This window comes from Urocitellus parryii, chromosome 1, assembly GCF_045843805.1.
Source record: "Urocitellus parryii isolate mUroPar1 chromosome 1, mUroPar1.hap1, whole genome shotgun sequence".
Classification (NCBI taxonomy): domain Eukaryota; kingdom Metazoa; phylum Chordata; class Mammalia; order Rodentia; family Sciuridae; genus Urocitellus; species Urocitellus parryii.
The window spans coordinates 83,646,599-83,672,549 of record NC_135531.1 but is presented as its reverse complement, the minus strand read 5'-3'; the positions used below and the strand labels follow the sequence as shown (position 1 = coordinate 83,672,549).

General features: G+C 34.8%; 1 protein-coding gene across 8 annotated transcripts in view; it reads right to left on the bottom strand.

The window, feature by feature from the left end:
- Positions 1-312: 312 nt before the first annotated feature.
- Positions 313-25,951, bottom strand: part of Pam (peptidylglycine alpha-amidating monooxygenase) — a 292,525-nt gene continuing 266,886 nt past the window's right edge. For 4 of the 8 annotated variants that reach the window (XM_077800613.1, XM_077800609.1, XM_077800628.1 and 1 more), the window contains 10 exons: positions 25,102-25,218; positions 22,808-22,880; positions 21,272-21,482; positions 20,653-20,853; positions 18,122-18,237; positions 12,936-13,035; positions 10,368-10,421; positions 4,920-5,123; positions 1,824-1,877; positions 313-1,149 (listed from right to left, as the gene is read on the bottom strand). In XM_077800613.1, the coding sequence (XP_077656739.1) occupies positions 968-1,149; positions 1,824-1,877; positions 4,920-5,123; positions 10,368-10,421; positions 12,936-13,035; positions 18,122-18,237; positions 20,653-20,853; positions 21,272-21,482; positions 22,808-22,880; positions 25,102-25,218 (1,312 nt within the window). In that variant the 3' untranslated portion in view covers positions 313-967. The remainder of the gene's footprint in view (positions 1,150-1,823; positions 1,878-4,919; positions 5,124-10,367; positions 10,422-12,935; positions 13,036-18,121; positions 18,238-20,652; positions 20,854-21,271; positions 21,483-22,807; positions 22,881-25,101; positions 25,219-25,951) is intronic. The other 4 variants (XM_077800620.1, XM_077800630.1, XM_077800627.1 and 1 more) reach the window with 2 other exon arrangements.

The following is a 25,951-nucleotide window of genomic DNA, read 5'->3' as shown; positions in this document are numbered from 1 at the left end:
GAGACACAAGCTTTCTCTTAACTACGATCGCCTTTTATTAAATTTACTCTCTGATTGATCCACTACAAGCAAAAATCCTCTGTGAATTTTCAAAGAAAGCCTGGTTTCATACATGTATGTAAACTCTTAGCCTGGCTTTAATTTATATTGCTACATAACAAAATATTTTCTAAATTTTATACAGTACAACACATTTCTTTTGGTTGAAGACATTGAGCAAGTTTTACCATATCTGTGGTTTGTGTGATTATTACAAAAGTTATATACAAAACCTTGTAAATATGCAAAAATTGCAAAATACACTCTGACAGCTAATGCTCTGAAAACACTTTATTACACAAATTACATTCAGATTCTGAAAATAGTGTTCTAACAGTGTAACCATCTAAAAATAAGACATCCCAGAAATACACCAACCAAGGAGAAAATTAAAAAAAGAATTTAAATAGAGACTTTTTTTCTTTCTTTCATTGCAATATAATGTTAGTGATTTTAAAAAAATAGAAGAAGATTTAGCAGCTTTGTCGTCATGTAGCACAAAGTTTCTCTTTACTGCCACAGGCTGAGAATGCTGAACAGGAAAGGCACCAAAGAAAGACGCTGGCAATGGGAGTGCTATTGGGAGAATACTGTGTCCAAGCAGAGAATGGGGCTATTTACATCCACAAAAAAGTCTCAAAAATGTAAATGAGCAAACTTCCATCTTTAGATTAGTACTATAATGGAAGAAGAGGACTGCTTTTCTATTCTATATTCATATAAAGACAATGGCACTCTTATGAACTTTTAGGAAACTCCTCAATTAAAAACAGAAGCCAACTTAACCAAATGAAATAAAATAAAATGTGTACAGTCCCACATAGACTAGTACATATACAATTAAATGCACAAAACTTTAAACGTGCTGAAGGGAAAGGAATCTGGTATTCTTAGTAAATCTCATTCAACCTAAACCAAAGCCCGGTTTTCAGGAAGAGGGAGGTGGTGGTGCAGGCAGAGGTGCTGAATACTCCTCTTCTGATTCGCTTCCATCATCCTCATCTTTCTCTTGGTCACTGCCCTCGGTGCTGAGGCGGTCAAACCCTTTTCGACTATAGCCTTTACGGCTGGCAAAGAAATTTCCAAGGTTTAAACCTCCACTTCCCTTTCCTAAAGAGAGCAAACAACAATGTAGAATTGAAGTAAAGTTTGCAACAGATGAGACAGCTTCTTTGTAAATTCTGAAACGGTAAATAAAGTTAGAGGTTGGGAAAAGGTAAATATTAAAAAAAAAAAAAGTGACAAACAGCCAGATAGATATTACTCCACAGACTTATTAAAAGAAAAAAGAAAAAACAAAGCTCTACGGGCTTATGTGTTTCTGTAGAAATATTCCAGATTGACTTTTCGCCTCCTGTTTTCCCCAGCCCTCTGGAATTGTCATCCCTTGGGCAGCTCTTCATTTCAATGACTTTATGAAAAGGTCATCTTCACTCTGACAAGCTCTGACATGACAGCAGGAATGACAGAAAATTTACCAAAGACAAACGAATCCCGATAAGAGGCAGAGGAAGAGAATAATAGGGAATGGCAAGGTGGAAAAAACAAAACAACAACAACAACAACAAAACAACCAAACAAACAAACTGGGAAATTTCCTGCCAGAGCCACATATTTGGTTTAGTGTATGGTTTGCATTCTGCATTTACTTTGGGAGATGTTATGCTGTATACCAGGTGTTTAATTTTCAGAGACATAATATGAAATATCTCCTTGCTCTTTAAAGACATGATCTTGTTGACTTTGAACCAAATATGAAGGATTCTGAAAGGTCACAAGCATACCTCTAAATCTTCCCAGCACTCTTCCTGAACTTGCCTCAAGTTTGTGTTCAGAATCTGTTTAAAAAGAAAAAAAAAAAAGATGGCACATTTCAAAATGAATCCAAGTCACCTTCCTAAACCAATGTTCAACACAAAATCAGGAAGTCTTAAATGTTTAGGATGGCTTGGCTCGTATATGCAATTCTAAGGGGAAAAAGGCAATATGTTATTGAAAAACATAGATATTGAGATGTATCTAAGGGTTTGATTCCTGCCTGTCCCTTAGAGACTGTGCAATTTTAATATATTAATTCCAGAGCCTTGGTTTTCTCTTCTGAGAAATGAAGGATCAAAGATAATTTCTATATATAAGATGGGAATTTGCATGTGGTATGCTTAGAATATATATATATATATCTCAAATGCTTAATACACTTTAGTTACTTGTGTTAGGACAGGATAGAATTACCAACAATTTGTAAAATTTGAAAGCTTTGGTTACTACAATTTAGGAATATATGTGTTAGACTTTACTCTTTCTATTAAGAATATACATGCACCTCTTGAGAAAGCTTTGGATTTATGTACATCATTTCTCCTTTATGGAAAGTGAAGACACTCGATATGAAACTGTAAGTATTTTCCAGGTACACAAGGTGACCTAAATGCTCTTAACAGGGCTTCCATCTCCATGAAGAATTCTCCTTTCTTATGAGGACGCAGCAACCCCAGTGGATTTTATTGTTTCCTTATCGTATCTCCCTGCACTTTCTCCCTTGCTTACACCTTTCTCTTGAGGGTCAGGGAAGCCAGGCCCAGGGTCCTCTTATAATGTTTCCCCAGGAGTGGAGGCCACGACATGGTTGTATTATCTGCTAAGAGGCAGATGACAGAGGAACAGCGGAAGAGCCGATGAGGAAGGAAATTGACAGAAAGGGAAGAAGCATCTACTAAGACTGTCAGAAAGCCAAAATTTAGACTTTATCTTCCACAGGGATGCAGGATATCCCTCATCCAGTTTGTATCACCTGTGCTTGGCACAGTATCTGATATGGAACACGTGAGTGTGTGATGAATAAAGGAAGGACCTTTAGGAGGATTTCTAAATATTTTACCATGGGTGAAACCCATCAAGAACAAATGTTGGGAAAGAAAGGAGAGAAGTTGATCTACTTTTAGAATTAAATATATTAAATGGAAGATTACAAAATTGCAAATTTTCTTTGAGTAATGGATGAATAAAAGCAGTTTCCTATCATCTGACCTGTGCCTCTTCCTTCCCAATACATTCTTGTAAAGTCAGCATGAGAGAACAGTGCCATGTCACATGCCCTCAACAGCAAACAGGATAGATCAAACTTTCTTGACTCCTTAGTCACTTCCTCTTCCAATTTGGGTTGGGTACCACAATTCCCGCCATCTGCCTCCAGATTCTAGATGCTCCTAATATTCTCTGTATTTACCACCACACGTAGCACCCTCTATGATAGCTTTTATGACATCTCTCTTTTTTTATGTCATTTATTCTGTGTGCCATTTATTCATTCAATCTTCCAACAACTACTTATTAACCCCATTGTGACAAGAACTGTTATTTGTGTTAGGGACATATGAGTAAACAAGATATACAAAACTCCTGTTCTCTTGAAGCTTTTATTTAGCTCCATGAAGATGATGACTTTCTTTCTCCTTGCCCTGCTTTTGACAGTTTCAGGTCTGTACATGACGACAACAGAAGTCCTTCTTGGTAAGAATTCAACTATATTTTTGCTGAGATATCTGAATTCAGATTTAAAAAAAAAGCCTAAGAAAAATTACCCTTTATAACCTATTAAACTGAACTTTGCTTCCTGTTTCTGAGTTCTTTCTGTGTTAGGGCTTTGCAATGGGCACTGAATCTCTGCCATGGCTGCCTTGACCTGGAAAAGGTCAAGATGCTGTTTTTTGATCTAATGCTGCCTCCCACACTGTCCCACTAACTGCTTCCTAGATGCATCTGTAGACTTTTGCTGTAGGACCTGGGACCCCAGTGGAAGGACTGCTATTGAGGAGTAGGAAACAGGGGTTGGGTCAAAGTTTTTTTATTTGGCCATTTTTTTTTGGGGGGGGGGGTTCTGGCATCAAACTCAGGGGGTACTCAACCACTGAGCCACATCCCCAGCCCCATTTTTGTATTTTATTTAGAGACAGGGTCTTGCTGAGTTGCTTAGCACCTCACTGTTGCTGAGGCTGGCTTTGAACTTGTGATCCTCCTGTCTCAGCCTCCTAAGCCACTGGAATTACATGCATGGGCCACCGCACCCAGCCAAAGTTTATTTGTTTGGATGTCCTGAAAGGAACTCAGCTGCTGGATTCTATACTGTGATAATGATTTTGTAAAATACTGATGGCCTAAATATGACTATTCAAAAACTTTCAAATAGTTTTTTTTTTTTTTTAAAGAAATATGTGCTCTCTTGAGAAAGCTAAAGTTTGAGACAAGAATCTGCTATTATTCTATTCCTTGTCACAATCACTGGTGGTGTTGAGTGTTTACTAGGTTCCAGGTACTTTGATAAATGCTTTACATACATTATTCCATTTATTCTTTTACAACTTTGTGAGATATTTTATCCAGATTTTATTCATGAGGAAACCATAGTTTTGAAAGATTAAGTAACTTGCCCAAAGTCATGTAACTGGAGCTAAGGCCAGTGTGATGGGGAAAATACAACCTCAAAATAACTGACCCAAGTTCTTTGAAAATGGCCTGTTTCTAACCGAAGAAATCTTCTTCTTCCTGATCTGTCAGCTAAATTATACTGACTCTACTATCTACAGCTTTGTGTGGAGATACTAATTGGGCTTAAGCCAATTGCTAAAAGGCAATGTTAAAGGTTAATTATAATCCAACTGTCTAAATTCCAGAGGCTCCAGACATATTTTCTACTGTGATACTAATTATAGAGAATATATGAAACAGAGACAATAACGTCAAAAATGTAGAATGCATTAAAACAAAACAAAAAAACCAGACACACACAAAAAAATCACAACCAAACTCCTGATGATAATTAGGCCAAACAATCTTTCAAAGGTAGGTTCCAAGTTCAAGTTAAAGGGGCCCATTTTACTTGCCTCCAAAGGCCCTTGATTTTTTCCACCGAATAAATAAGGCAATGGCCAGCAGGACAACCACAGGAATAACCAGAAGGGTTGTAATGAGAACAACGGGTACTCCCGAGCCTGGCTCTTTGATCAGTTTCTGTTTCTCTTGAATCTTCTGCAATTCTGAGGAGGTGGGTTTGTTGTCCATTTTGGTTTCAACAACTGCCTCGGCTTCTTCAGGGAAAGAAGAGTTCACAATATTCAACTGACTCAAAGATTCCAGAACCCTCTTACCCACCCCTACCCCATCAAATCACAATTGCACAGAAAGAACTTCTGAGTCCAGTGCACCTGGGTTTCATATTTCAGTGTCTGAATCCAGCAATCTGGATACGTGATTAGTTATTTCGACAAAATGGTTTTTCACCTTGAAATTGGTTTTCTTTGGTTCTACCTTTAATTCCACAAACTACATATCCTTCTTTTGCATTTGTCTGAGTTAAAGTCACAGGAAGTATGTAGGGAAAAAAATTGGTGTGAATGCTGGATACAAACAAACCCAAGCTCAAATCCCAGTTCTCCTATGTACTAGCTGTGTAACTTTGGGCAAGTTACTTAAATTATCTGGGTCTTAATAACCTCATTTGTAAAACTGACAATAATATCTCCTTCACAAAACCATTACATATAAATTCCTGTCATCAAGAAGGTACTTAATAACTATTTGTTTTCTTGTAAGATATACAATTAATTAATGAATTTTCTTTCATGTCTAAGGCAGTATTGGTACTTTACAAGAATAGCCCACATTAATTACAGGATTACAGATTTCCTTAAATAGTCTTCAGCAAAATGAAAGTGCACACAAATCCATGTATATTATTTTATTGGCGATGGAAATAATTTACCCAACTAGTCTGTGACATTGGCAGGTACTAGATAGGTATAGGCCTAAAATACTATTTGAGAAACAAATGTAGTAAAACCATAGAAGTTATTTCAGGGAACTCGACTAATGAATTGAAAGTGAGGTTGGGCCTTGAGACATTTCTGCCCCCAAGAAGCACATATGTGTTTGTGTAGAAAATATAGGGTGCAAAGGATGACAAGAATATTCTCAGGCTAAAAGTAACAAGCACATCTGCAAAAGACTCACAAGATTTCGTGGCATTATCTTCTGCCCTACAATACAGACAGCATGCTATGTATGGCCTAGTGAAGATTTTCATAAAGTGACAAGGATAGGTGGCTTAACACAATCAGGACAGTCTTTGGTTAATGTTTAGTATGTACAAACTTAGTTTAGCATTTTGCTGGGCACCAAGGAAATACTTCCTAAATTACCTAACACACTGTGAATACAACTTATGGTACAAATGATTGACAGGTTGAAACTCTCCACTTTAATGTTCTGAGACAGCTTCCTCCACAGTCTCATTACAAGGACTGAGCACTTGGGCTATGCCAGGCATTTTTCTCTTTTAACTCTCACATCAAACCTGTGAGTAGGCACTACTATTATTATCATTTAGCAGATGGCCTTAAAGTCTTATTTCCTTTCCTATTCTATGGACAAGGGGAAGCCAGACTTCCCTGCACCACCCCCTTCTTTTTATCCACAAGCCTGACTCTTGAAACTTGAAGGGGAGGGAAGGATTGATTCACAGACCCAGATGGTTCAAATTTCACTAAAGTCTCAGTTTCCAAAAGGAGTAAAAGTGTGATTCCTGTCTCTTTACTGTAGAGAATATGTAAAAAATTGCTCTATACTTATACTATATTTAAGCAGGAAAAAAACTAATAAATCTTGGGATTAAAAAATATAATCTAGAGATGTAGCTTGGTATTCAAGTACTTGTTGCTTTTGGAAGAAAGGTCTGTTTCTATTTGAAGGCAGGTATTACAAAGCTCCATTAAATGGACAGAACCGTGGGTGATGTAGGTGACAGACTAAAAGAATCAGCTTAGCATTCATAAAGAGATGATGCAATGAATTTGCTAAGATATATGCACATTACTATAGAAATTTTTTATTTTCCACACCGATTCTGGTAATTTGAGTGTCATTTACTAGAAATACTTGAACATTCTAACTTTTGGAACCAACGGAGTTATATTTAAGATTTAAAAGATGCTCTGTATTTTTTTTAAAAGGAGGCTAAAATTCTTAAATTTTCCGGTTTTAAAAAGAAGCAATATTGCTGTTCTTTTCAGGACCTTTGTAGATAGAGTTATAAGCAAAAATGATGGTTATCACTTACAAGTCTTATAAATTCCAGTCTGAGCACAAACAATCTAAATTGTGTCACATCTACTCTTTAACCTAAATTCTTTTTTTATACCTTTTTTAAAAAAATTATTTTTATATGGTTCTGATGATCGAACCCAGGGCCTTGCACGTGGTAGGCAAGTGCTCTACCGCTGAGCCACAACCCCAGCCCTATTCTAAATTATTTTATTAAAAATCTCAGTTAAGGGATGGGGCTGTGGCTCCATGGTAGCACACTTGCCTGACATGTGTGAGGCACTGAGTTCAATTCTCTGTACCACATATAAATAAATAAAATAAAGGTCTATCAATAACTTAAAAAATTATTAAAATAAAATCTCAGTTAAGTTGGAACACTCCTGATGAATAAGGAATGAAGATGCTCTAATATTAGGCAGGGCTTTGGGCTTCTGGAAAATTAAGGGGTATCAAGCATGACATTCTTCTGTCACCTAAGATGCCAGATGCCTTCTATCTAGAAGAAAAATGTCTTAAAATCTTACAATATCAGAAGTTCTTATAGCATCTTTTTAGATATTTGTAAATAAACATAATTTTGAAAAGCTGATGTATAAGAGGTTTTGCTTCTTTAAAGCAATGCATTTAGAAAGGAAGACTAGCTTTATTACTGTGTGAGTATACACATAGAAGTGTATGAATCTCTATTATTTGACAGAGGAATTAGAAAAAACTGGGATAGGAAGGAGGGACATTCTTAATACAGCAACACAGAAACTGCCACCCATTCATTGCAGACAAAACTAAAGGCTGATGGTTTTAGATGGCATATTAATAAGTAGAAGTTTAGAAGACATAAAAGTGCATACAGAACAATGAGATTCAGCTCTTTTAAATGCAATGTGCTTCCTTTACAAAAGGTCTAAGAGGATCAATGCGTTAGGAAGTTTTGTTTTGTTTTGAATTTTCTTGAGTTGGAGTCATCATCATCATCTTTTATTGAGGTGTGGGGCATGAGGGCTATTCTTTAGGTGGGATGTCTGTTTTAATAACTTTATTTGGAAATTAAAATTCCCTTCCTAACTTTTTAAAAATCATTCCAAATTCTTTTATTCCTACAATTCCCTTAGAACATAGGTTCTGAAACCCTGTAATTTCTGATTATGTGACCATTTACAATGGGAATGAGTATTCTCAAAGGCAACTTGAATTAGGAGATTTGAAATGAACATGCATCATTGGGCTATTAAATCTGGGATGGTGTTTTTCCCTTTCTGCTTGAATTAAGCTTCATGATTTTGATAAAAGATATGATCTAGGGATCCACTATGATTTATATTCAATTTTTAATAAGAATATAATCTTAAAATGTTTAATGAGAGTCACATAAACTGGTTGGTTCAAAGAATAATAGAATAACTTCATCTGAATTGGGGTATTCCTATTAAAACTCGACTATTGTGGCAATATTTAAAAAATGATTTTTGAACTGCTGGTTTCTATCAAGATGGGGATGTTTTCTGACTAAATGGGCTCAGTAGTATGCACTGAGAAAATAGGAAATGGTCTACAGAAGATAATATTTATCCTTCATTGACCAACCCAAAGGGGTCAATGTGGTTGGTTGGGCTGGTCTCAATAGGCTAATTAGTACAATCAAGACTATTTTGGCGGGATCTATTTAAACAAAATTAGTTTGAGACCATTTTGAAGTTCTGGAAATTTCAGAGTAAACTACAACCATTCTCAGCCCTAATTTCCTGGAAGAACTCACAGTAAATAAATTGGTGGGATTCATTTCTCTTCAGCAAGAGAATAGTAGTAAATAATAACAAAGGGTTTGACACAAACAAAGGTTCACTTCAAACCTGGCTCTAACACTTTTTTTTTTAGTATCTCAGTAACAATTCTGTTCTTCAATGTCCTTAAATGCAAAATTGGGATAATAGCAATGATCACATGTTGTAAGAATTAAATGTGATAATTTCTGTATAGTCCGTTGATTATTACACAAGTGATAGCTATTTTTACCAATCTTTCCTAGCATCTTATTCCAAGTCAAATATGCTTATTAATATATAACAATGATAGAAAGGACTAGGAACCATTTTGGTATAGGAATATGATATGAATGTCACTCGGTAGTAAGTATCACCTGGGTAGAATTTCTACAAATGCCAAGTAATTGCTATTTATTTACCTTATAATATTATCTTACCCCTTTTAACTTTGAGGCGGCTATATATTTTCTTATCTGCCTAAATAAATACCTAAACTCCCTCTTGGTTCTTGCTTCTTTTCATCTCTTTCAACCTGCTTTCATGAGAAAGGAAAACAAGTAAGCCTCTGGTTAAGTCTGAATATCTAGGCAAATTATTTGTAAAGCAACTAATAAAAAAATTACTTAGTTACTTAAATATTAGGATCACCCCACAAGAAAAACAGTGAGTACTTAACTATATAAATGACATGTCAAAACCCTGAAGATGGTAGAAAGTATAGAAATACAAACTGTTTCTAGGAAAGGGAGAATATAATTCAACAAGGATTTTCAATGAACCCAGTGGTTGCTTACCATTAGCTAAATCCCATTTCTGCATTCCTGATATTATATCCCAGGGATGTGGTTTTCATGTATAGGTAAATGTGTCTGTGTGCAATCTCCCTCTCATGCTTCTTACATGCTGTAAGTCTCCTGAGGTCAGGTAGTTTCATTTCCCTTGGATTTGCTATTGTGCTTTTCACATAGAAGCCCTTGGTAAATCTTTGAGGCTTAGTAATACTAGGATGGCAGCTTTGGGAACAGATATATCTTTTCACATCCTTACAGCAATAACTCACCGAAGATTTCTTCCACTGATTTACATTAGAGCCCATTAAGAAAAGTTCTTTTCCAGAACACTGAACAGCATTATTCTGCTTGCTTGAGGTCAACATGTTTCCTAACATGACTAGCTGATGTTTTTCCTTTCTAAGTGTCTCTGGATCGCTAATTATAGATTTCTTATATCCTTAATCACATTCCATCACTTGAAATCAGTGATTTGAGATCCTTATGACTACTCCATTTATCAGAAAAAGCAGCAGCAATATGCAGGTTTAAAGGCTCAGCACATGGCAGAAGTCATGGATCATTTACCAGATTGTATTATATTTTTTAGATTGATAATTCTAAAGGTTCCATTAAAGAGCCATAAAATAATTCAACACAAGTATCCTTTGGTATTAGTTATAAAGGAAATATAACCAACCTTTGATTTCCTGGACCTCGATGCCAGCCTTTTTAACGGATCGATGTTCTATTTCTGTAACAGCAATGCAAGAAGAGAAAAATCAGAATCTCTAAAAAGAACATTTAAAAACTTAAATTTGATATTCATTTTATTCAGTAGAAAACATTTAGAAATTACTCATCATATATATTACTATATTAGAAAAGAGTCCAACACAAACCATAAATTGGTTGTTGGGTCCACAAATCTTGTGTAAAATCTCCTAGGGAAAGCTGAATAGTATCTTTAAGAACTTTATGAATGAGGTTTTCCTTTTGGAGTCCATAATATAATGCATTGTTTCTGAAATATTGAGTAGTTACATTTGATGTAGCCGAAATCTTAGCTGACTACTAATTCTGCCATGTTGGATTATCAGTCTTCTACCTGACAAAAATGAATTTGACTAGTTAAACCACTAAAATGCAAATTAAACTTGTTTAGTCTCCAGTGAAATCTTACTGTTCAAAAGGTACTATTTTCCAGATTTATTATGCTCTGGGTTATTCTGAGGGCTTCTTATTTTGAAGTTGTATGCTATGTTATAGGGCTTACCAATTAGAGGTTGCTCAAAACCACTTGGGAAGGCTTTCCAAACTATATTCTATTATTCCTCTTCTTTCTCTAAATCTTGAGGGGAATAGCCATGTGTATTCTTACCCTTTAGTTATGAGGTGTCTCCCAAAAGCTCATGTGTAAGACAATGCAAGATAGCTTAGATGTAAAATGATTGGGTTATAAAACCTTTAACCTACCTAAGTAGGTCACTAGGGGCATGCCTTTGGATTTGTATTTTGTCTGTGGTGAGGAGAGCTGGCTCTCCCTGCTTCAATTTTCAGGTACGATGTTCTCTCCTGCTTTCCTTTGCCACACTATTCCACTATAATTATCTGCCTCTCCTCAGGCCCCAAGGAATAGAGTCGGACATCTATGGACTGAGGCCTCTGAAACTGTGAGCCCCCAAATAAATGTTTCTGCCTTTGAAATTTTTCTTGTCAGGTCTTTTGAAAAAGCTGACTAAAACACGTGTTTTGAAAATCCTCCCCAGATGACTCAGATATGCATCTCTGTTGAGTATCAACCACTGGGGTGTTTGTTATAAATAGTCTTAGACTAGAATCTTCGTGAGTTCAAGAATCATATTCTTATTAGAAAAAAAAAGTGAAGGTATTGTCTAAATTTCTGTAGTCTTTCCCATCTTTAAAAGTATTTAAAGAATTTTTTTTTGTTCTACAAATTCTGAATTTAGTCATACAATTGGGGATTAGCCATCTATCTTTGCTCTTTTGTCTGCCCCACTTTTAGGATACTCTTTGAAGATACAGGTAGTGAAAGCCATATTTTCAGGGGGACTGTGAAGCTACTTCTGTGGTGGAGTATTCCACAGGCATCTACATGTACTCTACTATAACTGGGTCTTGTTACCAGTTAAATTTACTCAAAGTATAATGCTGAATACAGCAATTAGCAAATTGGGCTCTAAGATCTATATTGCATCTGATTAAAGGCTTTGGATTCCTGGGTTTACTTTTTCTTTCTTATATATATTTTTTTCTTTTCTTATTATAATTAATATTTCTTTTCTTCATCAAATTTATATGTCCTTATTAGTTCTCTACTGAATAATACCTGTTGCATCTCCTCATACCTCAAATTGATCATCCTCAGTTCTTTTCCTTATCTTTACTTTATCCTGCTGTTTGTACACTACCATGTTTAAAAACTCTTTGAACATTTATATTTGTGGTTTCAGTGCACTTATATTTAAAAAATTTATTGTCTCTAGGCTCAAATCAGGAGCTAGTTTGATATGTTTTTTAAAAATCAGAAATGATATCAAAATTGCAATTATAAAATTACAAAACTAACCAGCTAGATCCTGACAAAGCAAATTTGTCCCCAGACAAAATTTTGAGTTACATGAAAAAATAGCAATTCAGTATGTGGAGAAAGCTGAACCCTAAATGGAAATGTAAAATACTTCCTGTTGGGAATAATATGTGTCTGACACAGATGCTGGCTTCCCTAGATGCTCAACAGCTCCTGAGAGCTGAAGAGCCATGTGTGGAGTGATGCCTCATGGAAACAAGTCATTCTGCTTTGCCAGAGCCATCTCTTCCTTCTGGAACTAAGCTGGAATTAACATTGGTTTTTAATGTAACAGACATTACTTCAGGCGTCAAGAATTTCCTGTGGAATATCTGTGGAAACAAGGGGATAACTGCCAGGAAAAAAAAAACAAAACATGTTTCTCTCTACTTTCTAAAAATTAATTTAGTCCTTGAAATGCATACCAAATAGATTTTTAAACAAATGTCTTATAGCTTGATTTCCTACTACCATCACTAAAAAGAGAAAGTAATGTAAATGCTTCTGTTTCACGTTTTTTCTTTTTCCCCCAGTACTGAGAACTAAACCCAGGGCTTCACACTTCACACATGCAAGGCAAATGCTCTACCACTGAGCCAAATCCCCACACTTATTTTGCATATTTTTAAGCAATAAAATGGAGGGAAAATGTGGACAACAATACCGTAAAAGACTTACTTTCATTCAAGGTGAACTTCCACACGGTGTTGATGTGAGCGTCTCCAATGTACACGGTCCCATCTTCAGATGCAACAATATCATGAGGCATGTCAAAGTGCTGCCAAAATATAAAGGCACATATTAGGGTGGTGAGCCTTTGCTTGAATTTACGTTTGAGTATAACTCTAACCAAGGCAACAATAATTCCCAGCAAAGCAACTCTAGACCAAGTAATTTACTCATTCAATCATTGGGTCTTGACTTTGACAGACATAATTCTAAGCACTGGGAAATGCGAACAGACCCTCACTGCTGACTTTTAATTCTTTTAAAAAGTGAAAATTTACAAGCAGTTTGTTTTTTAACTGCTGTTTAGTGTTTCATTACATACCTAATTCTTTATATTTATTGTTGCCTTTGTGTTTCTTCTACCTTTTAATCATCAAATTTGCCTTTCTCCATCTATATAAGTGAAAAGGACCAGGTAACAATTTTGTTATTCTTATCAAGCTATCATGAGATAACTTAACAATCATTTTTACATTATTGATAAGGGGGTTATTTTAAAGATCCAGGGCATTTAGATTATTTCTGATATGCATACTAGGATATATGCAGTGATGTGGGGTTTTATATTCTTGAAGTCTAGTGTGTGCAATATTTTTAGTTAGCAGAGGAAACAAACTGAGTGCTACTTCCAAGAACTTCATGTACTTTTATACTTAATTCAGATATTTTATTTTTTAATGCTACTTCCAAGAACTTCATGTACTTTTATACTTAATTCAGATATTTTATTTTTTAATGTTTTTCTTCATTTTAAGTCATCCTCTCATTCATGAGGACCCAGGAGATAGAGAACACTTTATGTGACTCAGGGTTACTAAGCTGTTTCCTTATAATGTGCTACTGCAGCTTCCAAAAGTGCTTGAGGTCCACCAGTTGTCAGGACATGGATTTTTTCCTTTACCTTTGCAGCCAACAGGCCTGCCTGCATTCATGGTTCTCAAAATTATATCTAGTAAGTATGAACAAAACACTCCCCACATCGTGGGCTCATCAGCCAGCAAATACCCACCGTAGCGTACTGGGTACAAAGGACACTAAGGAATCCAGCTGCTGTTCTTCACTCATTTCAGGACTTTCATTCAAGGTGAACTTCCACACGGTGTTGAAATATGTGCTTTGTAGATACTATTATGTTTTAGAAACGGGAAAAGTTTTGTTTTAAGAAAAATCGAAGAGCTATGTCAATGAGGCCCATTCCTTCATATTATCACACAAATTGGGACAAACATTTAGAGAAGGATAAAGAACCAGAAATTGAAATGTTGTCATATTGAAAGCTCACAGGTGTGTCATAAACCTTCGTCTTCATTTTGAGTTTAGCTAATGGCAATGAACTTCCAAATTATAGCAGTTCCTATTCTAGAATTTTATTCTATATTATAAAAAGTTACATTATAATAACTTTTTGAACAACTATGCAAAACATAGTTGTAACATACCTCAGATTTCCTAATAGAAAAAAAAATACAATGGTGAGGAAGTAAACGTGAGGGGAGAATATGTGAGTATCTATTGGCTAATGACTTTGTTTTAAATAAATCATGGTATATCATAAATTCAAATCTATAATAATAACAAACTTCTTTCAGTGGCTCTCAAACTGATCTGGAGAGCCAAGGTTTTTACTGGAAGTAGTTTGGAACCATTGTAGGGATTCAGGGTCAGGCTTAGTGGGTGGGACCTCAGGACCTCTATTCCTATTGCAATCAGAGAAACTCAGCTATATTTTTTTCTTTATGTTTTTTATTAGAGTATTATAGTTATTCATACTAGTTGGGTTTATCCTGAAAAAAATCATACATGCATAAAATTTGGTTAACTTTCTAATTAACTATTCTACTTCTCTGTGCTACCTGAAACAGGGAATTGTATTGTTGAGCTTTAGGAATAAATATAAGATTTCAAAGTTGGACAAATGTAAAGTCTTCTAATGCAGGCTTTGAAAACTCCTCTCGTGAGTTACCTCTAGCAAAATAAAACTGACAAGAGAAAATAATGGTGGCATCTTCCTGGGGCATCAAGTGAAGAAGCCCCAGGCGGCCTGCTGACAAAATCACATTTTAAAAATTCATAAGGAATTTGTGTTCTGCTCCATATCACAACTATGCACACTTTTATGCAAGAATAATCTTTAAACCTACTTTACTTTTAAGTAAAGTATTTTTCCTAAGAACTTTTACCACATTTATGTTGTGATTTAATATAGCCCTTGGCAAATATGTATCTCAGGAATTAAAAGGTTAAGTGCATTTTTAGAGTTAGAAAAACCTAGGTTTGAGATCCAAGTATGCCACTTATAATCTATCTTTGGACAAGTAATTTAATTTATGTGTGAGTCTTTCAACTTAAATATTGTCAAATACTATGTAATTCTAATCTCCAATGTAAAGGTTGGAGAAATAACATGAATCTGGGCTTACTGCGCCATTCTTTTTATTTTTCTCTTTTGGGATAGAGGTGTGGGGATCATGCCCTTTCTTTTCCACATTAGATTCCTTGCAGAAAAAAGAAGACAAAAATTCCATTCTGAAGGGTGTGTGAGAAAGCAGACGATGAGGGACATCATCGTCATTAAATTATGAAGAGAAGAAACTAGTGGATGACTATGTGTGTTTTGTACTCATAGTTTTTTGACAGCATTTCACAGATCATCTTCATGGTCCTATTATCTTAATTTCCCTGAATAAGCATAAAGATGGAGCTCACAGATTCAGAGGCATACAGTTCTACAGAATCTAATCGTGAAAGGGGACACCTGAAATATGTGAGGAGATATGGATATGCACAGAGACACAGACACATTATATAAAAGTTGACCTTTGACTTGAAAAACAAATCTCTTCTTAGAAGTCCATACACCTATTATTATTTCCTTCACCCATTTTTTATGATGATAATCTAATTAAATAAAAATTCTGAGAGATTTGTTCATGAATTTCAGTTTACTGAGTGAACATAAAGGAAAAGCAAATCTCATTTTTTCAGGTTTGCTGTACTGACTCCCATATTGTACTCATTCATTGCTGAATGTCTGGTGAGTGCTGATGTTTAGGCACAATGTTTTCTGAAATTTTAATTCAAGGTTGTTCAGATTCTTACACCAGTAAGGTTCATTTAGAGTTTGGCCTCTTGCTTAGAATATAGTTTTGATTTCTAAAGGCATATTTTAATTAAAAGTTAATATTCTAGTTGACCCAGTACAGCATCATTAAAATAAAAACATAAACACTCTATTAATACCAAGTGAAGACCTAAAAGAAAATAGAGGTGTGGGGATCATGCCCTTTCTTTTCCACATTAGATTCCTTGCAGAAGAAAGAAGACAAAAATTCCATTCTGAAGGGTGTATGAGAAAGCAGACGATGAGGGACATCATCGTCATTCCTTTGATTATGAAGAGAAGAGACTGAGTAGAGAGGAAGAGCAGGAGAAGAAGATTACCTCTAGATAGGGAAGAGAGGTGGGAGGGAAAGGGAGGGAGAAGGGGAATTGCACGGAAGATGAAAGGAGACCCTCATCGTTATACAGAATACACGTATGATGATGTGAGAGGAAAAAAAAAGTGTGTCACATTAGTTTGGGTAGAGAGAAGTGATGGGAGAGGAGGGGAAGGGAGGGAGGATAGGAAGGACAGCAGAATAAAATAGACTTTATTATTGCTGTATGTATATATGTGACTGAATGACTAATGTGATTCTGCAACCTGTACACTCAGAAAAATGAGAAATTATACCCCATCTGATTCAAATGTATGATATGTCAAAATCATTGTACTGTCATGTGTAATTAATTAAAACAAATTAAAAAAAAGAAACTGAGGGATGACTATGTGTATTTTGTATTCTTCACCAATAGATATGAGAAAGTTACCTCATAAGGACACAAATCAGCAAAGATCTGAAACACTATGAAAGCAAAATATGTATCATCAATGTAATGAATTTTCTTCTGACAACTGCTATGATTTGATATTTAATTGCTTAATGCTTTTCAGAAGAAATATTTCTGTGAAAATTTTATTTGTGAAATACAAACAGAAACCCTAAGAAAAAAAGCTTGTGCTGGAATCTTTAGTTCAGACTCACTTTGGTTTGATTTGTATACTTTAACTTTTGCTAAAAGCTCCATTGTAGAAGAGGCTGTGTCCACTGTCATTTGGCATTCTTTGTCATCATCAGTATTTGGCACAATATCTGACACAAAGCAGGTGCTTAGTTCATACCTTCTCCAATGAAATGTGATAAACCCCAGACCACCAGTAGCCTAACATTAATTTCTAAAATATTGAGGCCTTTTAAAGTTCTTTTTTTAAAAAAAAATTGACCAAACTTGGTATCTTATACTCTGTCTGATGGCTTAAGATAGTTGCATTTTGATCCAAGTAACGTCAATGACTACATATTTTGAAAAATAATGCTTATTTGAGTATTTTAGCTGGCTGAACTTTCTAAAAGTGGTGTACCACAAACACATTCCTGCAGTGTATGTGAACATTGTGATCACTCTGGCAATCACACTGTAGAAAACATGCACTGGCAAGACAGACAGTCTATGTAAACACTGAGCCATAGTCACTGTGTGTGTAAAAAGCACTATTTCTAGAAAAAACAGTGGCAAACTTTTTGTGAAGCCAAAACCACACTTTAGGCTCTGACCTAAACTAAGTCTTTAAAACTTAAATAAATTCCAGGAAGTGCTATTTTCAAGCCTTTCTGCTTAGCAAAGTCACAATGATAAAAAAAAAAAAGAGAGAGAGAGAGAGAGAATACGATTTTTGCTAGGTCTAAGAGAACTACACATGTACATTTAACATGTGGTGTCTTCACTACTTGGATTAAACCAGGAAAAGAAATACTTTTTGGTATTCTAACTATAATATATTTAAATTTGGTATAATATCTAAAGTCTAATAACAACCTGGGAACTGAATGCAGAGTTCAATTTCATCTACAGAAATAGATCTAAGAACAAATAAGGACATTTATTCTAAATAAAACATCATAATAGCATACTCCTATCAACATAGCTAAGAAAGTTTTATCAAATCATCTAAAAGTTTTTAAAGATTTATTCAAGATTCATATTTCAGTTTTATTCTCATGAAAATTAAAAACACAGGCAATGTGTGTGAATACCTTGCGAAGTGGCTTGAAGACATCTATAATTTCCCCAGTAGAAAAGTTCATCACAAATCCTTGAAGAGGTTCTTGGTCCCCAAAGAAAGGCTTCCCATTCACTGCAAAGAGCAAACCTGTGACACACATTTAGTTAGTCTTTCTCTAAAATACAGATTGACTGCTTTCAAATATATGCATGTACATTATAGAAATAAATAATCCATTTAGGGTTAACCTGGTAAAAAGTTGAAAATGAAATACTAAAAAATGTTGCCTCCTACATAACCATATCAGGGGCAAACTAGTTAAAGAACTAAGCTTATAAGGGAAAAAACAGAAATTGGAGGGTTTGCTGTACTTAGAAAGAAAGACAACAGAAATCGGGAATACATAGTGATCGACACATACATATACTGACATGTACATATAGATATCATAGGCATCCTAAATAGGAATTGGGAAAAGTTAGATTATTTAAGTCAATCATTTGGGATGTCAAATAATTTGAAAAATATGTAAAATATGTATTACCTGCCTTAGCTATAAGAAGAGTCAGAAAGAAATATGCAAAGAAAATAAGTGAAGTTACAGTATAAATAGGACAATTTTTAGTTTACCTTAGTTTAGTATTAGGGATAAGACCTAGCTGTGCTTTACCACTGTATATATCCCTAACCCTTTTTATTATATTTTTAAAATTCTGAGACAAGATCTCCCTATGTTGCTCAGGCTGGCTTCAAACTAGCAATCTTCCTGCAAACTAGGAATCAGTCTCCCCAGTTGCTGGGATTAGAGGTGTGCACCCAATCCAAAGTTCAGCTGAATAATCTAATTTTAAACAACTGGGATTTGAAAATGTGAGATACATATTTTGAACTATGAATATTCACTAAGTGAATATTTTATGACTATGTATATTTTATGAATATATTTTGTAGTCAAATTATATTTCTTAGTATGGTAATGTTCAACTGAAATAATAGAAATAGTTATGTTTTGGTTAAATAAACAATCCAGATATTTGTACATGACATTTTCAGTGATTTAAAACATATTCAAAAATACATAGCACTAGGACTGGGTGTGTCACTCAGTAGAGAAGTGGTTGTCTAGCATGCAAGAGACCCTGGGTTTGATCCCTAGCACCACAAAATAATAAAAAGTATGTATAGCCCTAAATCACTGTTGAAAATATTTCACCTTTATGTAAGTATTACAGATTTTTTTTACCATATCATACTGTAAAATAAAAGTATAAACATCAATTACTATTGTTGAACAATATACAGATAATGTATAATTTCTTTTGCTCAGATTTTGTTTCTAACCAGATTTCCATTTAATTTTTGACAATTTTCTCTTATATTTATTTTTGTTCTCTATTAACTTGATCACTTTCTTTATCAAGTGAATGGTCCTGACAAATAATTCTTTAAATGTGAGGTAAAATGAACCAGAGAGTTTTTTGTGGTTTATTAATGAAAATCTTTCCTCCTTGGGGAAGATAATCTTGCTCCCTATCCATTCACCTACTTCATGTCCTAAACAAAATGGGTTTACTTGGGAAGACAATAGCCAAGTGCACCTTTCACAGTATAAAATATGTAACTATTATAGGGATGATTATAAAGAGTCAATGCTATTTAATATAAGTATAGATACATTTTGCAACATATATTTTTAAATTGTGTATAAATTTTATATTTTAAGTTGCTTGGCATTTATTATTTAAGGAAATCTTATGCTATGTTGTAATACGAATTATGTATATCTTTTTAAGTTTGGATTACTTTTAAAATTTCTTTTGATATTTCTATTTTTTGGGGGGTGGGTATTGAGGATTGAACTCAGGGGCACGCAACCACTGAGCCGCATCCCCAGCCCTATTTTGTATTTTATTTAGAGACAGGGTCTCTTTGACTTGTTTAGAATCTCACTGTTTCTGTGGCTGGCTTTGAATTTGCAGTCCTCCTGCCTCAGCCTCCCGAGACAATGGGATTATAGGTTTGTGCCTCTGTACCTGGCTGAAATTTCTTAAAGTTAAAAAAATATATTTGAAAATAAAAAACAAAATTATATTGGTTATTTCTTCTAGTATTTAGACATAGCCTCACTTATTTAGTATATTTATCTTATTTTAAAAATTGGCTACCACTTCTAAAAACGATATGAAACAGAAATGTTTTGAATGCTGATTTTATGAGACATATACCATCTGTTGATGGTGTATGAAGACAATATTAATCATGTAATAACTAGAGCAGATGATCATAGTTAAGAAAAAATGAAAATCAATATTTGGGAACATTTAAAACCCAATACAAACAGCTGTTAAATCTTTTTAAGTTCTTCATTATTTCAGTACAAGGAATAGTGGCACTTGAGTTGAAAATGATTTTCAGTGCACTAACAATTTTAAGACACTTTAAGATATGATATAGAATTAACCCCTCAATAAGAAACAAATTTATTTTAAAAAGCAGGTAAAGGCAAATACTTTTGTAGGATAGAGTACAGTATAATAAAAACACATAAAAAAGATGAAATACCTGGTATATAGGAAATTGCAAACACATTTCTTCCAAATGATGCATGCTTAATCTCTCTCACAAATTCTTTGGTGTCAGTTTTAAAACACTGGATCCGGCCATTTTCCCTGTCTGCCACACACAACTGGCGCAAATGAGGCACAAGGGCCAAGCTGTGAGGAACTCTGAACTGGCCAGGTTTAGGACTGCTCCCTGAAGACGCTATGGGACAAAGGAAAGCCTCATATATACAATTTGTAAAATTATTCAAAGTCTGACTCTACAGTTTTGCAATTTTACAAATTCATGATAGGAAACATTAGATATCTGAAAATAGAAAAAAAAGTGAAGTGGTTTAAAAGTTTATTCCATAATGTCCCTTACTACAAATGTATTACAGCTTTTCTCTCCATTTGGATAAAGCTTTTTGGCAGAAGCATTCTTTCTCCCTTATAACACGTGTGGGAGAGAGAGAGAGAGAAAGAGAGAGATATGAAGCCAAATGGATGCATTCAGTAGACCTGTTTTCTTTGCTGTAGAGGAGAATTACATCCTAAAAAAACGTGAGAAGTGGCAAATGTCTGGTTCCTAGTGATAATGGCTAAAAATTACAATTAGAAATGAAGAGTAGTTTTGGTACCTTCTCCCCACTGTGTGATGAACTTTCCAGTTGGTGAAAACTGCACAATCCGGCTGTTGCAGTAACCATCTGACACATAGATGGCCCCAGTGCCTGGATCCACAGCCACATCAGTGGGCTGGCAGAAGTGATTTTGATCATTTCCTGGTTGCATGCTCCTTCCCAAGACTAAGAGAGGGCCTTCTTTACTGTTTGGATCCAGTTTGAATACCTTTTAAAACATGAGCAAGAGCTTTATCTACTTTAATGACGACCACTGAAACACACCCAAATTTCCACAAGCAATTAAGAGTATTAGCTCCCAGAGAATTACTTAAAATGAGGTACTTTTTATAACTGGACAGGACCCTAGAAATCACCTGCTGTGATTCCTTCATTGCAGAAATAGGCATATTGAGAGGAAGTGATTTGCTCAAGGCCATCCAGTAAATAAATAGTGAATAGAAACCAGTATGTGGAAAGGCTACTGTGCCCTCTCTGTGCTTCTTTCTTCTCTTTCCTTAGATAACATTACAATGATCTCTAGATGACAGCAATAAAGGTTTACTGATGAATGTTGCAGACTGTTGAGAGACTTCACTTAATGAATCATAGTGAAATCTGTGTTCTAGTCCTCCTCCCCACTAATTTTCCTATTTTTTTTTTTTTTTGCCACATGTATTATACTTAAACTTATCTTCTGGGGTGAAAGACCTTAAGATATTCTGTAACTGAAGTATAACTTTTCCAAAAAAGAACAAAAATATTTATTTTTTATTGATAAATGTGTATTTACAAGAGACCTTGCTTCCATTTATTGAAAATAAAGATGGTAAAACGTAAGTGATAGAAATAAAAATAAGAAATAGAAATAAAATTCAAGGATAGAGGAAATAAAATCAAATGTAGAAAGCCAAGGTGCTTCAAGGGCCCACAAAGATGGGCTTCTTAATGAAGCTCCACACTGGCCATAAACAATCTTCCAACCCAAGGGGGAAGAGTATCTTCATAATTTACATATTACCTTTTGCTTGCATGAAGTGCTAGAAAAAAAATTGAAGATGTGGATTGATATGGACTGAATGTGTGTGTCTCTCAAATCCATATGTTAAAATCCTAAGCCTCAATGTGATGATATTAGGAAATGGGCATTTTGGGAATCAATTAGGTCAAAAGGGTGAAGACCTGGTGAACAGGATTAGTGCCCTTGCTAGAAGAGACAAAGAGCTTGCTCTCACTCTCTCTTTCTACTATTTAAGGATACAATGACAAGTTGACAGTCTGTGACCCAGAAGAGGGCCCTTACCAGATCCCCACCATGCTGTCGCCCTGATCTCAGACTTTCAAATCTAGATCTGTGAGAAATATATTTCTGTTGTTTACAAGGCACCAAATCTTAGGTCCTCTGTAATAGCAAGCTAAACTGAGCAGAACACGGTTGATCCAATTCTTGTTTTAATGTTATTAAGTCACAGAAAAAGACCTAGATAACTTCAGACCTTTCCAGAATTTAACCCTGGTATCTTCTATTTGAATACCACTCAATGGGGAGATTACCTGATGGAGAGCCACATCTGTGACCCAGTAATTTCCATCTTTGTCTATACTCAAGCCATGTGGCAAGTAAAACCTGCAAAATAAAAATTACAGTCTTAATTATATATTTATTCTCTAAATATACATAAGAGTAGTTTGTAATTAATCCTTCTAATTAATCTATTAAAGCCATACACATTTATAAGTTAATAAATTTATATTATTATAGAAAATGAATTGTTAAAAGAACATAATAATAATGTCATAATATAGATTTCCTTGTGACAAAGCTTAAGCAGCATTTAATCAATCATATGAAAATCTATATAAACGAAGCTTATATGAGAAGTATAAATATTATACATTATGTTATATTAAATAACAATATCAAATTAAAAACAAGTTTTGATCATAAATATTAACATTTTAGAAATATGTATAAAAGAAATTTTCTGGAGAAATTTGATTTTCATAGAAATTTGATTTTCATGAACAGGTAAAATATACTGCAAAAATTTAATGTTAATATGAAATAGTAAAAATATGACTCTAATTTTTTAAAGAGTGCCCCAAAACAACAAAACACAAAGAAAACAACTTTCAGTAGGGCCATGATCATCCAGACCAAGTGAAGTGGTGAGCTAGAAAACCATTAATTTATTTAGCCAATCAATGTGGGTGACTTGAGTAAGAATTATACACTGATGTGGACAGAGGCCTGCAAGTTTAAGGAACATGAACAGAGTTAATCAGTACAAGAATAGTATGTTAAGGTTGTTCTGGTCAAAGGACATCTGACAATCTACAAACCTTATCTGTAGCTTCTAGCCTCCTGGTGTGGGAACCAGTTTCCGGCTCCCACCCTGGCCCATTCTTCCATGGGCCAAGATGGTAATACTCTGATCTCAACTAACTAACTGAACTAAATCACTGTTTTGGCTATAAGAAGTAAGGGCTATGATTTGCTTTGAACACTAACACCCCACTGCTGGCCAAGTTGATTTAGCAGCAGTTGTTCCACCTTCTCTCTTAATTCCTTTCTGGGATAAAGATGCCTCTGAGTAATGGATACAGCTCCAAAGAGACAGGCTCAAAGACAAAGTAGTACAGCTGGTATTAGAATTTGGCCCCTGATTCATCATCTGAGAATACTACAGAAAATTCTGAGTCTCATTATTACCATCTCCACAAGCAGCTGCATTCAAAGCAGTGGCTTGCTGCCTTTCAAAGAGCTGGCCTTCCCTGTGCCTAAGCAGATGGAGTCGAGTATAGTTCCTGAGGCTGCCAGGTTACAATGGTTGAGGAGACTCTAAGCAGGTGTCCCTTTCTTTGAATGACCATGAATATCAGCCAACATATTTTTGGCTGTCAAATGCCATCTAGGAATAAGACCAAATAATGAATGGCATTCAGAGCCAAATTACATATGCATGCTAAGGAAAGCTAAAAATGACATTTGTTTAGTCTTCACATTTAGATGAGAATAAAGCATTTTTTCTTATCACTGATTACTTGATGCATTTAGTATGTAAATTTTCTGTTAAAAAAGTTTCTTTTAGTATCAAATCGAGCTGACCAGCATGTGTATCAGTGACTTTAATCTATTCTTTTTTTAAAGTTTCAAATTGACACATTATCATTGTGAGTGTGTGTGTGTGTGTGTGTGTGTGTGTGTGTGTGTATGGCATACAATATGACATAATGATATATGTGTATAATGTAAAAGGATTAGCCAGGGGTGATGATGCACTCCTTGTATCTAAACTATTTGGGAGTTTGAGGTAGGAGGATCACAAATTCAAGGCCAGATAGTATAACTTACACCTTGTTTCAAAACAAAAAATAAGGACTGGGATATAGCTCAGTGGCACAGTACCCCTGGGTTCAATATCCAATAAATAATAATAATAATAATAATAATAATAATGTGCCATGATTATATCAAGGTAATTAACATATCCATCACCTCAAATACTTTTTGTGGGATAGTATTTGAAATTTATTCGTATCAATTTTAAAATGGGAAAAGGATATAAATACAGGTTTCCCAAAAGAGGAATTTTTGAAAGCTTCCCAGATGATTCTAATAATCAGTCAAGGTTTAGAACCACTTATTTAGAAAATAAAAGATGAACTTGCCCAATTAGTCTCCTACTTTCTTAAGGGGAGCTGTATAGCTGAATGAAGCTGGCTATCTGTGGACTGAGACCTCTAAAACTGTGAGCCCCCCAAAAAACTTTTTTAAGATTCAATGGAACATTTTATACAATGCATATAGTACAAGTGTTAGTAACAATATATGCCATTTAACTCACAGGTTTTTCCCACTGGAATGGAGTACTGCAGCATTATTTGGATCAATAACAAGAATGGTGTCTTCTTCAATTGGTCCAAGTCCTCTTTGTTGGTAAACAAACTTACTGTCAAAAGAGCTAAACAAAACACATTAGAATGAAAATAAACAACCAGAAACTCAAGTGACCTTTCACTTGAGATTCTCAAGAGACCCAAAGAAGGGCTGAGATGCAACTGACTTCATTCTTGTCTCTTGGGTTATGATATATACCATTAGCTATTTATGGTGGTCAATGGAGCTGTGGCATTGGCTGTATAGGGGAAATGTAGTCTCAGATCCTCCAAGCCTGAATCTGCATGTTCACAGAACCCTGGAAGACTTTAGGAAACACTCACTAAATATAAATTTTTAAAAGCTGTCCAAATTTTATAATTCAACAGATAATCTTTCAAATTGCAAAACAAAGTGTAACTTATTTTCTTTTTCTGTAATGATAATAACAGTAGGAGGGTAATGATAAAAGTATGTTATTATGCATGCTATAGGTACGTGTGAACACATTATAAGGATATCAACAGAATGTCAAAAATGTTTAAAAACGAAAACCAATTTATTTTTAAACAAAAATATGCTTAATAACAGAAAAAATTTTCCATATAACACAACAACTTTACTATGGAATAATTAACTAAAAAACTTAAGATGAATATGTGAATTTCTGCTTTTTAAGTCAGCACCTTTGTTATTATAAAATTTATGAATACACATGTTCACATATGTTTTAAATTTATATTTCTATCTAAATTGCTAGTAATATATTTTCTTCAATTGACAACTGTCATAGACATTATACTTATTTCAGTGCCTGT